At 46.9% G+C, this 17535-nt stretch overlaps 1 protein-coding gene across 2 annotated transcripts in view; it reads right to left on the bottom strand.

Moving 5' to 3' along the window:
• Positions 1-15777, bottom strand: part of Dera (deoxyribose-phosphate aldolase) — a 79240-nt gene extending 63463 nt beyond the window's left edge. For both annotated transcript variants that reach the window (XM_051173101.1, XM_051173100.1), the window contains exon 1: positions 15681-15777. In XM_051173101.1, coding sequence (XP_051029058.1) covers positions 15681-15711 — 31 coding nt within the window. In that variant the 5' untranslated portion in view covers positions 15712-15777. The remainder of the gene's footprint in view (positions 1-15680) is intronic.
• Between the last annotated feature and the right edge of the window lie 1758 nt (positions 15778-17535).

Genomic DNA, 17535 nt, shown 5'->3' with positions numbered 1-17535 from the left:
CAGGCTGTTACCATCCATTTACTCCGCAATTGTGGAATGAGTTACTTCAGGCCAGGCTTTTCAATATTGGATACATACACACACCCCTACCAGCAGCCTCAAAAAGTGTGTTTCAAGAAAAATGTAACTGCAAATTTCCATTGCTCAGGAAGATTGAATATCTGTAATTTGCACGTTTTATAAGCTTGTATCTCCGAAAGCAAAGGGCTAACACTGACTACAGGAAGACTTAAGCTGTTGAAAATCAAGGTAGCTATTTCAAAACTTGCCTGTTTGTCAAGATGGAGCCTAAAGAATTGAACACATATTCTGAAGATAATAACCACTTAAAACTCTGAAGTATTGCCTTCATCTAGATAAACGACCAATTTAAATATTGCTCATTCTCTCATGTGCCTATCCAGTGACCACATAAGAAGTTGGTAACAGAATTAGTAAACTGTATTTGCATTTCCAAACATGTAGGGTTTGTTGCTGCTGTGGCTTTGCCTTGGAATTGCAGATTGGTATGTTAGCAAGTGCTCTACCACTGAGCTACATCCCTAGCTCAGTAATCTTCCCACAAATGTGCTCTAGAAAAACTACTGACAGGAGCTTCCCCAAGTTTCTAAATGTGGTGAGTGGCCAGAAAAAAATTACCAGGCCAGGCTGGTGGCACAAGCCTTTAATCCCAGCACTCAGTTAGCAGGGGAAGCAGATCTCTGTGAGTTCAAGGCCAGCCTATTCAACATAGCAAGTTATAGGCTGGCCAGGGCTATAGAGAGAAACTCTGTTGAGAGGGAGAGAGGGAGAGGAGGAGAGGGAGGAAGAGAGAGAGAGAGAGAGAGAGAGAGAGAGAGAGAGAGAGAGAGAGAGAGAATAGCATTAGATCACAGGGAAATTCAAGTGGCTGGATAACTCTGGCATCCTGTTGATGCCCTTTGTAAATATTTGAGTGACTATTCTAGGCGCCCAGAGCTTCAGAGAAAGCCTGTTTCACACTTCCCTCCTGATAAAAGACTCTGCAACGAAACCTGATGGCACTTCCTAAAGTGTGGCTGTGACATGTCTGTCCCCCAGTGCTATCAGTCAATATGAACCATGCATGAAGCTGCTATCTCTGTGCAGGCTCCTAAGTCCCAAAAGCTAACTTACATGTTGCAATAGACCTGCATAAAGTTAATTCTGTGAAAATATGATAACTCCTGTTTAAATGCTCCAGAACAGGGCTAACAATAATAATAGTCTCCTTGGGTAAGGATAAGACACTAGAAATTACTAGCCATGCAGGTGGAAATTAATGACCACGTCACCCTGCACTTATTCCTCATTAGATGTATGGCCACCACCTAGTACTCAACGGCCTGCTCTGACCACACACTACCCCATGTGTCTCATTTCAGGACAACTCCATTGTTCTTTGCCATGAATTTATGATAATTCATAACCTCTCCCAGGAGCAACCACTTTTAAGTTTAAGATCCATGAAAGTATCTTATATAGGACTTTGAATAAGATCTTACGAAGGTATTATCATTCATTTCCTAAACTTTGTGACTTCATATTATCCCTGACACTTCCATCAAATAGTTTTTAAATGACCTACTGAGAATCACTAGTATTTCTAATTAAGATTCATATTCAAAATTTGAATTTTGAAGTCATTTATTTATTTATATTTATATAAGTATTTATAAGTAATCATGTCTTAGTTAGCTTTAACTGTCAACTTACCACAGCCTAGAGTTGCCTAAGAAGGGGATCTCAATTAAGGGACAGGCCAGATCAGACTGGCCTGCAGACAAGTCTATGGAGGGATGTCTTTATTGTTCATTGTTGGAGGGGGCTCAGTCCACTGTGGGTGGCACCATCCCTTAGCCAGTGGTCCTGGGATACACAAGAAAGCTGGCTGAGTATGGGCCTGGGTGAACCAGGAAGCAGCATTCTCCTCAAGTTCCTACCCTGATATCCCTCCATGATGGGCTATAATCTGTAAGCTGAGATGAAGCTTTTCCTTCCCAAAGCCACTTTTAATCAGAGCGTTTATCACAGCCACAGAAAGGAAGCTAGAACACATGTACCTCTGGTTATATACCTTAAAAGGTGACAATATGGCACCAATGAATCCAACTGAATAAACACACTATAATTTGGTAATTGACTAATTTTCAAAGACACTCAACTGAAGTCGGGTTAAAGAAGTCCATGAGCACCTGAGTAAAAGGATAACAGATACTTATTTGGGGAGCACTCACACCATGAAGGTAAATAGCTGACTCTGCCTTCTGCCCCTGGAGGTGCAGGATGCTGCAATGCAGGATGCTCAGGCCACCACCCGAGAGAGAGTGAGACCCCCTCCTTATAAGGGATCGTACCTGGACGCCGAAGCCAGGAACTCAAATGTTAGATGCCACTTCACTCAACATGGGATGTGAACCCAGACTGTCCCCCACAAGCTTGTGGCCTGAGTCCTCTGTCCCCAGTTTACAGGGCTATTTTTAAAGGCGGTGGAGCTGGCTGAAAAGAGTTAAGGAGGCAGGCCTCCAAAGGCTGCACCAACCTTGCCTCCTCTCTCACAAGTATGCACAAGTACGCAGCCAGATGGCATTCGGTCATATCTTCTCCATGCACAGTAAACTTTAATGCTTCTCCACTCATGAGGTTTCTTCCAGGTATCTTGATCATAGAAACGTAAAAGGTACACAGTTGCTGATCAAGAAAAAAAAACTCTGGGGTGGATAAGATCCTAGGAGAGGGTGGAACCCCACGATAACCACCGCCAGTCACATTTCCATAGGAAGGAAAGCAAACCCGCTTGAAGGTATCACATATGTGTCTAATTTGAACTCCTACCACATCCCAGAACACTATGGGGTTTTTCCCTCCCAAGCTCATGTTCTATATCTATCAGCAAGCATCTCTGTCCAAGATACCTACTTGTGACCCTGCAGGTCAGAGCACCTGAGCACTTGGATAACGGATGGAGTTCTTGTGTTCACACATCAGGCAGCTCGTGCCTATCCATCCTACTTGTTTGTAGTCTCCACAGTTACTCTACGACCTAGCTAGCTTTCACTCGTGATTCAAAAAATGGTAGGCAGAAGAAACAGGATCTAAAGCCCAGGCCATGGGATTCTCTGGGAACAAGGCTCAGGCTTAGATTCCCAGCACCTACATAAAAAGCTGGGCCTGGGGGCTGGAGAGATGGCTCAGAGGTTAAGAGCACTGGTTACTCTTCCAAAGGTCCTGAGTTCAATTCCCAGCAACCACATGGTGGCTCACAGCCATCTGTAATCCGGTCTGGTGCCCTCTTCTGGTGTTGAAGCAGACATGTAAGCAGAGCATTGTAAACACAATAAATAAATCTTTAAAAAAAAAAAAAAAAAAAAAAAAAAAAAAAGCTGGGCCTGGCAGCATGTGCCAGGCACCCTAGCTCTGGGGAGGAGGAGACAGGAAGAAGCCTACAGATTGCAGATTGCAGGCCCATCACTCTGGTCAGCTCAGTCAAGATCCCATCTCAAGACATAATGTGGAGTGTGATCTAGGAAGAGACTGGATGACAACCTCTGGCCTCTTAGAAATAGCGACGAACAGACGCACACACAAGTACATGCGTTCACGCTTGCACACATACATATATGCACACACACATAGGGGCACACCCCAATTTCCTTTCAAAACAGGGGCTGGGATACATTTAATTAACAGAGTTACCACCCTTCAGAGCCCATACTTTACTCACAGTTAAGTTTAAACAGAGCAGTCTACAAATACACAAACAAGTTCTCAGACTGGGGTATGAGGTTTCCCTTCGAGGCCAAACTGAGCTACATTCCGAAAGAGAAGCTGCACTGACTGGACATGTGACACATGTCTTATGCCATCCACTACCCTGTGACTTACAAGAAATCACAGAATGATCTCTAGATGCCAACTCACCAGACTGATGCTCTACAGGCATGCCTTGATCTGTGCTTAACTACATGCATACACATGCACACACAAAGACACATACACATGTACACACAGACATATACACACATGCACACACACATATGTACACACACAGACATATACACACATGCGCACACACATATATATGCACACACATGTATTCGCACATACAGATGCTCACACAGACGTATACACACATGCACACACACATATATATGCTTGCACACACAAACGTACATGCACACACACAAGCATACACACACACAAAGCACACTGGAAGATAGGACCCCTTCAACAGCAGGCAGCTAACATGTGCTAAAATCATGACTGTAAACAGACAGGCCTTGAGGGAACATTAGTTTCCCACACAAACCTAGCAGCCTCTGCTGCAGGCTGACACAGTGACTGCCTCGGAGTATGTCCCTGGACTGAACTGGAGTAGAAATTGCTACCTGCTGGGTGCTAATTCAAAACTCTTTCCAGAAGCACCTCGTCTCCCACAGCTCTCCTTAGGAGCAAGTTCTTGGTAGCATAGGTTTTGACACAGCGGGCTAGTTTCCCGAGCTTTCAGATGCTCCGTGACAGTCATCAGAAACCCTAAAGCACTGCCCCTCCATAAGGTCATTAGACGACCCATGCAGAAGTTCCCTTGCCTTATTGTGACAGTAACTGAAAAGATGCTGGCTGCTGGCTGCTGACCCAGTGAACCCCGAGGTGGGGTGGAAGTCATGTGACCAGCTGGGTTTTGTTCCACACTCACAGAGAAACCAGCTCCAGTCTGCAGGGCAGGGTTTCATAGCTGCAGAGACAGGAAGCTGAGGGGAAAGCCATTAAGATTGTGTGTGCAATGAAGACTGGACAGTTCCAGAAAGAGCAGGCAGGCAGGGTCCCCACACCACATGCTCCCTTCAGTTAATGTGTTAAGCTGGACCACAAAAGTGTCCTTTGTCTGCAGCCTTTTAAGGCCTCTTCAAGGAAAAGTAGCTCTTTAGACTGTCAGTCTTTCTCACTTTAGTGGGGACCAAACGGTCTATTACTCCCACACAGTTACTAAGGGGTGGGATACAGGATAACAAGAGGCCGGTGCATCCAAAAGTAAAACTCCCCACCTCCTGAGCGCTGTCCCTAACATCAGCTGACACTAGCAATTCAACAGGGCGAACCACACACCCTCACTTTCCTGTCAAAGAATGTCCCTGCATTACCCCAGAGCTAAGCGCAAAAATAGTTGAATTTTAAAGCAATTCTTTGCTTTGAATCTCTGTATAAGAGACCAGGAAATAGCTCAGTAGGCAGAGTGCCTGCCTCCCATACAGGAAGCCCTCAGTTTCAGCCCAGGAATAAGAAAAAGGCAAAAAGAACGTTCACGAAGGTGAGGATTTAAGTTGACCTTCCAAGGCCACTAGCACAGCTGACGGGGTTCGTAGGCATTTCAAACAGTGGCAGCTTGTCCCAAAGTCCACGATGGCCGGAAGAGCACAGTGCGCATGTGATGGGATAGAGAGCTAAGAGCAGGAGCAGGACTGGGACCCAACGGGCCACAGAAAAAGGGGATACATGGGCTGGAGACATCAGCCAGGCTGTGCTGGGAGACTGCCGTTGTAGTTCAGCTGGTAGGATGCTTGCCTTGCATGCAGGAAGCCCAGGCCTGGTGTCAGCACCACAAAACTAGGCATGCACTCCACGTATAAATCCCAGGAGACAGAAGTATCTGAACTTGAAGACCATTTTCAGCTACATACAGAGCTCGAGGTCCACCTGGGATACAATGGGAATCTGGGCACACACACACACACAAAGTTGTGTCAGGGAAGGTATTGTTCTGTGTGATGTGAGAGACAGAGATGCGTAGCAAACAGAGTCTACCCACAGGAAGGTAAACATCAACAAACTGGGCACCACAGAGAGGCAGAGTACTTCAGGAGACCGGTGGAGACCGAGGGTGCCGGCAAGGGCTGCAGATCATGAGGGCTGGCATTGCAGAGGAAATACAGAAGCTGACATGGCTCATCAATTTAGGGGTGACCTAAGTTAATCCTCTAGGGGGGAACTGCAGATGGAGGACACGGAAGCCCAGAGACTCAATTACAAGTGCAAGGTCACACAGTACCAGCCAGCAAGGGAAACTCAGGTCACTGGATTCCCACGCCAAAGTCACGTCTAAAAGGTCATATAAAAAGTCACCGCAGTGGGGCTGGAGAGACAGACGGCTTGGCAGTTAGGAGTATGTACTGCTGTTCTAACTGCTGTCCTGGAGAACCAGGGATGGAGTCCCACCACCCAGGTCAGAAGATCCACAACTGCCTGGAACTCCTGCTCCAGCCCATCCAGTGCCTCTGGTCTTTGTGGGCATCTGCATGTGTGCTCCCAAACCAACACACGCTCGCGCGCACACACACTCACACACAGACACATACACACACTCACACACACACACACACACACTCACACACAGACACACTCACACACAGACACACACACACACACTTCAAAAATATTTCAGAAATAGTATATGCTTTATATGAAATGTAGTATATTATAAAGGAACCGAATTTTTAAAAGATTTGTAAAGATAAATGCAATTTATTCAATTTGAAAATAAACTGAAAAGAACAAGTCAAGCATGGTGATGAATTTCTTTAATCCCAGCACTCAGGAGACAAAGGCAGGCAGATCTCTATGAGTCTGAGAACAGTCTGGTCTACAGAGTGAACTCCAGGGCAGCCAGGGCTGTTACACAGAGAAACACTATCTCAAAAAACCAAGAAAACAAAACAAAACAAAAACCAAAAAAACAAACAAACAAACAAACAAAAAAAAAAACAAAAAAACAAAACACAAGGATGTCAGTAAAATGAGGCCTTCCCTGGGGTGGACCAAGCGCTGGAACCACACATGGACAGCATCACGTGCTTCAGGTCTCACATTTGCACATGCCTGGGAATAGCAGGAGGAGGAGTGGGCCCTCACCCTGTCTTTAATGGAAGCAAACGTTAAGACTATAATCAGTGCTCTGTTGGGCAGAGGGATAAATATAAAACAGAGGCCCCGCGCTCAGCTGGTCAGTGAAGCGCTGGCTTTGCAAGTCTAAGGACCTGAGTCCAGACTCTGCACACGAGACCAGACAAGTGCTGCCATGCACCTGCAATCCCAGTTCTGAGCATCCTAACCAAGGGGAAGCCGGGGCCTGCCAAATCGCACTGCTCACCTACTCTAGCTGAATGCTGAGGCCCGGGTCCAGTGGAGACCCTGTCTCAAAAAATAAAGCGGACATAAACTAAGGAAGAGCAAGCACTGACATTTATGAGACACCTAGCAAGAAGGGCGATGCAGTACTGTGTCACTGGAACTCCGTCTAGAAAGCCGACGGATCTGCACCAGCCAGTCACGGAAGCGCAAAGGACAAGCATGGCTACATGAACGGCCACTGAAGGGGCCACGTGGCCACTGACCAGTTTTTGAAGTGTCGGAGATTGTGCACACTGGCTTTTGTCCTGATGAAGATAATTTTTAGAGTAGCTTTAGATTCTTCAAAAACAGAGCCTAAGTCACAAAAATGCCCAGGTCCCCACGAGCATAACTTCCTCCATTATTAACATCTGCCACCGCAGTGGCACCAATGTCATACCAAGCGCGATCACTTTACAGACTAGGAAAGGACAAACCAGGGCACAAAAGTCTCTGTTCCAGGTCAAGGCCACCTTCACCCTTCACAGAGACACTTCGGTGCCTCTAGGACAGACTTCGGGCACCTAGGGCAGACATCAGTGCATCTAGACAACAGAGATTCTCTGATGCCCGCTCCACAGGTGCCTGGTTTCAGGGTGGCCTGTGAGGGTGGCTGCTGTGGTTTTTAAAGGGAGCAGCGCAGAGGACGACTAGGTAAAGAAGTGTTAGGGATGATGACACATAGGTATGCAAGTGGCATCTCCAGACCCGTCCTTTTCTACACCAATCGATTACTCAACGGGTGGAAGATTGTTTTAAGAACAGATAAACAAGAGAGAAACAGAGAGTCCCCACAGGGTGTGAGACCCTTTTCTGGACAAGTCTAATTCCCACTTTTCCAGTCACCTTGGTCCAGACAGATTATTAACCCAAAGTCCCAGAGGTCTTCAAGGTAATGACATTTGAGCAGGCCACACCAGGGATACGATGCCATTCTCTGACTGGTATACCCACATCGTACACACTTAGGACACTGAAGAATCCTTACTGTTATCAGATCAATTGCTTCAGCCAGCCCTAGGCACTGTTTCTATTCAGGTAATCGGTATTCCACTCTTTAAAAGCGTCAGGAGTGGCGCTGGCCTGTAACCTCAGCAGCCAGGAGGCAGGACGGTTGTAAGCTCCAAGATAGCCTGGGCTACACAAACTATTTCAAAAACTCGTAACAGAATATAGAAAGCCCTGCTAAGTGGCAACCATTTTCATCTTTTTCGATGACTTCTGCGTGTGCCTGTGAGTAGCCACGTGTACCCGTGAGAAGCACATGTGTACTGTGGCTCTCTCCTTCCGCCTTGAAGCAGGTGCTAATTTCTGCCATGCTGAATTCTTAGGGTCAGCTGGCCCCTGAGGTTCTGGGCAATTCCCCTGCCTCCACCTCCCATCACACAGGAGGAGTGCTGGGATTACAGGTACATGCCTGTGGGGTTTTCACATAGGTTCCCAGGACTGAATCAGGCCTTGAGGCTTGTGTGGCCAGTGCCTTTTCCCTGAAGCTCTTTCCGACCTGGCTGTAGATATGTGAATGAACTAAGCACATTCCCACACACCCCTACTCAGAACTGCGAGGACGTCAGCAGGGCCCCAGGTATTGCACTGAAAAGCTTCTCTGAATCAGGGTTCTGATCAGATAATTTCCATAGTTCTCCTCCCTTTAAGACCACGACTTGGCATCAGTAAGTAGAGTCCACAACAACCCTGGCACTAACCTAGCAGAGTCATTTCAGGGAGCAATTACCAGCAGCTACTTCTCTGCCTGGCATTTCTTTGGCGGAGAGCCTGAGTTACAGAGAACAAGGAGTTGGGATGTGAGTGTCTCAGCATTTTAGAAACTGTACGGCTGGCGCAGAGATGAAACATTTATCCTCCTCGTGCGGCCACTTTGGTTTCCAGGGAACTGACTGTTGCGGTGAGGCAGGCGGAGGAGAGGTACAGCCACAGACGCTCACAACACACACCAAAGTCGACTGAAATTTTCAAAGCGCCTTTTCAAGCCTTTAATTCAAAGATGAACACATTTCAAGGTGACCCAATCCTCGAGCGACAGGCAATGTTTTAAAAGGGCCAGAACTCTCCACTTAAACCATTTCTAGTGACATGCTTCAATCGTGTCCTCAAGGGCTTTGGCTGCTGTCTCATTTAGCAATCTTTCTTTCCTGGCAGAGGCAGCCCATTTTCAATGAGGGCCTGAAGTTTGTCTTTCCTCCTAATAATTAAAATCCACAGGGCTTAGGTACTTTTTTAAAAAGGAAAAAAAAAAAAAAATCAGTGTTCCAGCAGAGCAGGTACCAGAGAGGTCTTTTAATGATATAATTTCACAACTCCAATTATTATTTTATAGTTTTCTATTTATCAAAACTATCAGACTAATAAAAGACAGTTTCACTGGGTATGCTTACAAATGGCAACAGACTTCAAAAGCAAAATAAAGGTGTTCAGAAAAGGACACCCTACTTAAAATACACGAATATTCGATCACCATACACTGTGTGATCCATACACAGAATTAGATCATGTCTGCCCTCTTCAGTATCCACTCCAACAGAATAAAGTACACTAGAAATCTGAACATCTGTGTTCCTGTGTTTGAAGAAGCCATGTAGGCTGCTTTCTCTCCATCCCTGTGCGCAAACTATCCCCACAGAAACAGGCTTACGGAGAAAACCTCCCCTGGATTTCTGCGATCCATCCCTTCCTGTAATCCCACATTAGCTCTGGGCCAGCTGAAATACCCAGAAATGAGCTCAAGCTGGACTACAGAAGGATGTCTGGCAGTTAGGTATATGCCAGCATTCCTCAGGAACTTGTCAAACAGGTCTTCTGTCCCCCAAAAGGAGTCATTTCCCTTACCTCTGGCAGAAGGGAAACATGGCTCTCAGAATGTCAAAGCCCATGCTGGCCTCCAGGCTCACTCATTATCACAAATCTCTGTTATGCATTTCAAGGTCCACACTAGCATCCTACCCTTCTCACCTCCTCTGCTGCCCTACCCTCTCCAGCCCAGGGGCATCCATCCCTACCCCCTCCAGCCCAGGGGCATCCATCCCTAGCCCCTCCAGCCCAGGAGCATCCATCCCTACCCCTCTCCAGCCCAGGGGCATCCATCCCTACCCCCCTCCAGCCCAGGGGCATCCATCCCTACCCCCTCCAGCCCAGGGGCATCCATCCCTACCCCCTCCAGCTCAGGGGCATCCATCCCTATCCCTCCAGCCCAGGGGCATCCATCCCTACCCCCCTCCAGCCCAGGGGCATCCATCCCTACCCCCTCCAGCCCAGGGGCATCCATCCCTACTCCCTCCAGCCCAGGGGCATCCATCCCTATCCCTCCAGCCCAGGGGCATCCATCCCTACCCCCTCCAGCCCAGGGGCATCCATCCCTAGCCCTTCCAGCTCAGGGGCATCCACCCCTACCCCCTCCAGCCCAGGGGCATCCATCCCTACCCCCCTCCAGCCCAGGGGCATCCATCCCTACCCCCCTCCAGCCCAGGGGCATCCATCCCTGCAGCTGCGCATCCTCTGGCCTCTTGCTCTCCACTCTCCCTAAGCTCCCTCTCTCTCCTGCTCTCCCTGTCTCCACCATTCTCTCTGCTCCCCTAGCCCTGGCCATGTCCACTCGGCTTTCGTTGCTCTCTGCTCTAGACTCTTCCAGGTGCCTGGATATTTTCTCTCTCTTAATCACAATTAAAAAAAAAAAAAAAAAAAAAAAAAAAAAAACACCCCTAATAATGGATCGTTCATGTTGGCAGTTTCTTTAACCACACCCCCTGAGTACGATTTTGTTGATGGTGGTTTTGCTCCGTTTAGCTTTGAGACAGGTCTCATGTATCCCAGGCAGGCCTAGAAACTGTTCATCTTCTTGCCCCACCTCTGAGAACTGGGATCGAATCACAGTACTGGAACTGAACCTAGGGCTTCAGGCATGCCAAGCAAACACCTGAGTGATGTGCTGCTCTGAGAGATCAAAGAACAAGCCAGGCTCCCCTGGGATCAATTCCCTGGGGCGCGATGTTAGCAAGCCACAGAACATCAGCATTCCGCCTAGGACTCTCAAAATATCTGTGCATAGGATTACATATTTAAAGTGCGCTTTGGTTCCCTTCCCCTTCCTTCCTTAGACTACTGCCCTAAACCACCGGCATACAGATAAGAAAGGAGGTGGACAGATAGGCATTTGAAGCACACATTTGGGACAGAGCACAAGCCCAGAGTGGAGCATGGAGGCCACGCAGGTAAAGAAAACACCATGCACACAGCATCCAGAGTCCAGACACGGGAAGGAAGAGATGAGCTCCCTAGGTCCCTGATTCTTCCACACGCGCCTACGAAGACAAAAAGCAAAGAGCACTCTGTTTTGACATAATTCATTTCCCCATCAGTCTAAGCCAGCCATGCCTATAATCCTAGCACTTGGGAGGTAGAGGCTGGAGGATTGGGAGTTCTAGGTTACACTCAACCACAAAGGGTTCTAGGCCAAACTAGAACATGTAAGACCACCTCAGGGACTGGAGAGATGGCTCAGTGGTTAAGAGCACTGGCTGCTCTTCCAGCGGATCTGGTTAAATTCCCATGTCAGCTCAGAACTGTCTGTAACACAAGTGCCACCCCTGGACTGATGGTCCATGGGATCCATGGGTACCAGGCACCCATGTGGTACACAAACACAGATAAACTCCCATATACATAAATGAAACTAAAATAAAAGACAATATATCTTAATTTTTTTTTAAAAAATGCCATCTCAAAATCACCAATTAAAAAAAGATAAAATATAAATGGAAGCTAAGTGGATATCACATTTACAATCTTTTCTGTTGCTGAGTTTTAAGATTTTTTTTTTTATTGGGCTGGTGAGATATCTCAGTGGTTAAGAACAATGCCTGCTCTTTCACAGGACCCGAGTTCTAGTCTCAGCACCCACATTGTGGCTCACTACTGTCTGAAGCTTCAGTTCGGGGGGGGGGGGGGTCAGCTTCCAAGGGTACCAGGAATGTACATGGCATACACACATATATGCAGGCAAAACACCCATACACATAAAAGCAGAATAGATTAGACCCCTCGAATCCATACATCTGTACCTGCCATGTATGGATAAAGGGGTCCACTGCCTGACTCACTGTACTACACAGAAGCTTCCAGACAAGATTTTCCCTTTTTTTTCTTAAATTTTATTTTGTTGTATGGGGGGAGGAGGGGTCAGGTGGTAAGATGTGAATGACACAAAGAATAAATAAAAAGATAAGCAGCCAATCTCAAAAAATGATGAAGCTGGGCCACAGCAAATGGGGGAAGGGCACAGTCACCACCTTTGTAGAACGAAAACCAAGTGAGCTTCCTGCCAGGGTTTGAGTTCTGGAATGCCCTTCTCAGACAAAGAGTGCCCATCCAGAGCTACTCTGGCTTCACCCAAGGGTTCTTTTGTGCCCCACCAAGATCACTCTGGGTTCCAAATACCCTCAATTGTGGATACATCCATCTCGTTAGTAACTGTGCCCTCTTCCTCTCAACTAAGATCTTTTTAATTTTTTTTTTTCCCTTAACAGGAACAGAGAGACATAAAGCAAGATGTTACTAAAATGTCCCTAGCACACACTCCCCACTTTCCAGATGCCTCCCAAGATGCATGCATGACCTTGAAAGGAAGTTTGTGCTGGCTAGCTTTATGTCAATTTGCCATTAGCCAGAGTCATCTGAGGAGGTGCCACCCCTGGGCTGATGGTCCTGGGTCTTATAAGACAGCAGGCTGAGCAAGCCATGGGGAGCAGGCCAGTAAACTGCACCCTCCATGGCTTCTGCCTCAGCTCCTACCTCCGGGTTCCCACCCAGTTTGAATCCTTTCCTGCTGTCCTCCAAAGACCGTAATCAGAAGGGTAAGGGAAACAAACCCTTTTCTCCCCAACTTGTTTTTGGTTATGGTATTTCATCACAGAAATAGAAACTCTAACTAAGATAAGCCACTGTCAACCTATTCGTCTCATAAGTGTGAGATATCTTTAAAGTCAGAAGTGATCAAACTGCCTTTGCATGACATTCAAAACTAGGAAGGCACAGTACTCACAGCACCTGCCCACACACGGACAAGTACCCCAAACACTAAGTAGTTCACAACTTATCCGTCACTCCATATTGTGAGGCCGGCGTCCACCTAAGTTACCTAGGGAACTAAGGATAAGCCATGCTTATGAACACCAACATTTAAAGGAAAAGTCTAGAATATGAGAACAGAGCCTGGAGGAATGAACAAAGGTAGCCGGCACAGTGAACTACCCAGACTCAGACAGACAGCTGGACGTCCGTCTTCTAACACAAACAGGGCAGCCATATGGGAAAACTTTCACACGGCCAAATGCCATGCTGGGAAGCAACTTTCCTTGCAGAGTTCTCATAAAAATCAAGTTCACAGCCAGGCAGATGGCTCAGTGGGTGAAGACACTTAGGGCCATGCTGGACAACCGGAGTTTGAATGTGAGGAAGCTACCCTGACCTCCAGAGGTGAGTGGTGGCATGTCACCCGCCCTCCCCAACACACACACACACACACACACACACACACACACACACACACACAGTGTAAGTGCAACTTTTAAAATCTGGATTAAAGGCTGGAGAGACATCTCAGCACTTATGATCACTAGTTGCTCTTCCAAAGGACCTGAGTTCAATTCCCACAGGGCAGCCACAGAGCATCCAAAGCACCAATCCCAGGGGGTTGGATGCCCTCTTCTGGCCTCCGAAGGCACTGCAGGCGTATGGTACACACAGGCAAAGGAGAACACAAATTAAAAAAATAATAACAACACTGATCAATGCTTTCTGAAAAATCTCAGGTGATAACTGCATTTTCTAAAATTGTGCAATAAAATGTGTTTAAATAATGCTAATTTCTTTTAAAAGTTAACAATGGTTCAGCAAAAACCACAAAAAATCATCAATTAAAGCAAGGTTGGGATTAATAGAGAGCACTTTTTCCCCTGGTGCATATACAATTCATCTGATTACTTTGGAGGTTTAGATTAAAGCCAAGGGTTGCTGCCACAGCAGGTAAGGACTTTTGCAACTACAAGAACAGTAAGAGAAATGAAAATGGGGGAATGAGCATATTTATTATTATTATCATCATCATTATTCTAAACGGCAGCCATTTCTGTCTACACTGTTACTTTTCAGCAAATGAAAGGTGCTTTTTTTTTAATGCTTTTTGAGAAAGATCTTATATAGTCCAGGCTGGCCTGGCACACATCCATACTGGGGTGACAAGTGTGTGCCACAACGCCCAGCTGAGGACTTAACGAAGTAAGGAAGTAAAAATGAGCCGGGCATGGTGGTGGACACCTTTAATCCCAACACTCAGGAGGCAGAAGCAGGTGGATCTCTGTGAGTTCGAGGCTAGCCTGGTCTCTAGAATGAGTTCCACGACACCCAAGGCTACACAGAGAAACCCTGTCTCAAAGCAAAAGAGAAGTAAAAATGGTTTCACTGCATCTCCTGAAAGGAAAATGTGAAAGTTTAAGGTAACTGTTTGGGGGAGACTATGTCATACCCTCTACATGTGCACAGACACAGATGCACCCCACCCAACCCGGAGTGCCCATCTTGGAGGCTCTTCCAATTCCATGTGTGCTCAGTTGAAGGGCAATGGCTAAAATGCAATGAACCTAGTAGAGAAACTCGATGTCATGCATGCTAACCACTTTCCTTCCATTCAGTAAAAACTCTAAACACTTGAAAGTCTAGACTGTTTATTCAAAGAACAAGTCCCTTTTAAAGGGGGAAAAAAAGAAACCATGTATGTTACTTATAGCTAATTTCTCAAAATCAGCCCCAACAAACATAACTTTATGCACTAAGTTAATATCGTGACTTGAATTCTACACTAAGTGCAGAGAAATAGACTAGAGGCTACAAGTAATCCTTGCAGTATCGAAACCGCCTTCGGACAGCAGTAACTTCCTAATAACTATTTACCAATGAAGACACTTAAGAAGAAAGCGAACAATTTATCCACAATTACACGACTTAATAGGGTCCAGGATATAAAACAAACTACAAAGATAAATCATTAGCATTGGCTCAGCTACCTTTTGGCTACGTTTGAATTACAGATTTTTAAGATTTCTTTCCCAGCAATATCTGAGCTAGTATCAGTAAGAAGAAAAGCGGTTTTAAGGGGTACAGTTTTTGTAAGCCATCTGAAATAACTTTTAGCAGGCCATGACAACTCTCCCACCAGCGCAGCTAACTGGGTATGGATATGCGAACAGGGCAGTATATGGCACAAGTACTGGGTCAGGCTTTTCTCTGGAGTTTGTTTACTTTGCGACCACAGAGCTACAAAGTGGCAAGGTCTAACCTCCTTGCTTCCGCTTAAATGGGTAGGACTGCAAAGAGCCAGGCAGCAGAGATATCCCTTGCCTTGGTTCAGGTCTCTGCCCACCGGGGACGGCCCTGGGGGCGCCCCCCCCCCCCCGCGCTCCTCCCCGAGCACGCGACCGAGCGAAGGCGAGCAACCCGCCGGCCCTTACCGAGTTCTGAGCCCCGACAGAGGGCAGCCATGCTGAAAGCAGCCGACGACCAACTCTAGCGCTAGGCCGCCTTCCGCACCCGCCTAGCTCCTTCCTGCCAAGGGCGCGCCCCGAGCCACGCCCCTCCTGCCATAGCCACGCCCCACGGCCGCGCCACGCCCCCACAGCCCAGCTTGCCTGCACCCTTTTCTCCAGGAAGTTTCAGGGCGGGCGTGGCGCTCAGCCAGGACATCACACCTATTCCAATCCCTCCAGAGCAGACACGGGACCTGAGCACATTCCTGCTCCGTAAATCTCCCCAGACCATTTAAAACTGCTTGCCAATGAGCTCAACGGAATGAGTCTTAGTCAGATACTTTACTGTAGGACTAGTGATTGGCAGGTCTGGAGTGGGCCGAGCTTTGCAGCCTTGGACCTGAATTGTGGGTGTAGCCCTCAGATAACTGCCAAACAAGTCTAGGCCCTAGAGTACACTGTGATTTCTAGTCTGCACTCGATGAATTAAGAGCAGCTAGGACGTGAGCCTGGGAAGACCTGGTCTTTCCTCCTGTTTTGAGACAGGAATCTTCCATCTGTAACCAAGGGCTGGCACAAAATACGTTTGTTGAACCAGAGGCCCAGAAACTTTCGTGATCCTCCTGCCCCAGACTGACTCCACACCGCTGGGAATACCGGGGGATGTCAGCACATTCAAAAAGACTTCGTCTTTCATTAAAAAAAGGGAAAAGAAGTATTTCATTTTTGCGTACGGACGGACACACGTATATACCACAAGTGCACAGGCACCTGCAAAGCCAAGACAGGATTCTCTGGAAGTTAGCAGTCATGCGCTGGGAACTAAACCAGTCCAAACACTCTTAACTGCTGAGCCATCTCTCCAGCCCTGAAGGATTTATTATTTTACTTCTGTGAATAACTATGTGACCTAGGACACATTCCTGGCCTTTGTCAACTTCATTTTCCTTAATTGTAAGAGATGATCCTGACAATTTGCTGGCTCTCTAAAACAGATTCTGTGACGTTGACCTCTTCAGCCTGGCTTCTCTGGATCATCACTCCAGGCTTGGCTCAGGCAGCTAGCCATCTAAGCTGTGTTCACACTTGGAGTCATCTCTGCTCGGCTGAAAGTCTCAGCTACGGGTTTGTGTAGCATGAATCAATTGCTGTAGGTATTCTCAATTATCTGAAAGCATTTTTCATCTAAGGGAAATTCTGCCAGAGCATACGGAGAAGCAAAATTTAAAAATCAAGCAGCAATCTGGTAGTGGGGGCCTAATGAGCTAAACCCAAATTTCAATTCTATTTAATGATTATAGAAATGTACCATCCACATATTGCAAAATGGGGAAACCAAAGTAAGTTGCCTTGCCAAGTTGTATGGTTTATGCATCCCTGAGGGTGTGATAAATGGAAGCTATTGATGTGTCAACACAAGGACCCAGTTATCCTAGCCACAATGACCAAGCAATCCTTACCTAGTATGTAACCATCACTTGTTCACGGGTAAGTACCACCATACCTGACTGTATGTGTGGGTGCGAAGGAACCAAACTCAGGTTCTTGCACCTGCACAGCATGCTCTTCACTAAGCCAACTCTCCAGGAACCCATTTTACTCCTTTAGTTTTATGTAAGTGGCATGTTGTCAAGGAATTATCTATCAGCACCCAAGCCAAATGACCCAAGCTCCTTAATGTTCAAATTCTAAAGCAATCAGCTTTCCTACAGTGTACAGAGCAAGGACCAGGTAAAGGCAGGGGTGGGTAGACAGGAAGACACAACACCAAGAAAGAAATGTGGGTAGTTTGGCCAAGGTGGTAATAGAAGGCAGGCAAAGCACAGAGCCAGGCCAGCAC

Source organism: Phodopus roborovskii, unplaced genomic scaffold, assembly GCF_943737965.1.
Source record: "Phodopus roborovskii unplaced genomic scaffold, PHOROB, whole genome shotgun sequence".
Classification (NCBI taxonomy): domain Eukaryota; kingdom Metazoa; phylum Chordata; class Mammalia; order Rodentia; family Cricetidae; genus Phodopus; species Phodopus roborovskii.
This window is presented reverse-complemented; position numbering and strand designations above follow the sequence as displayed.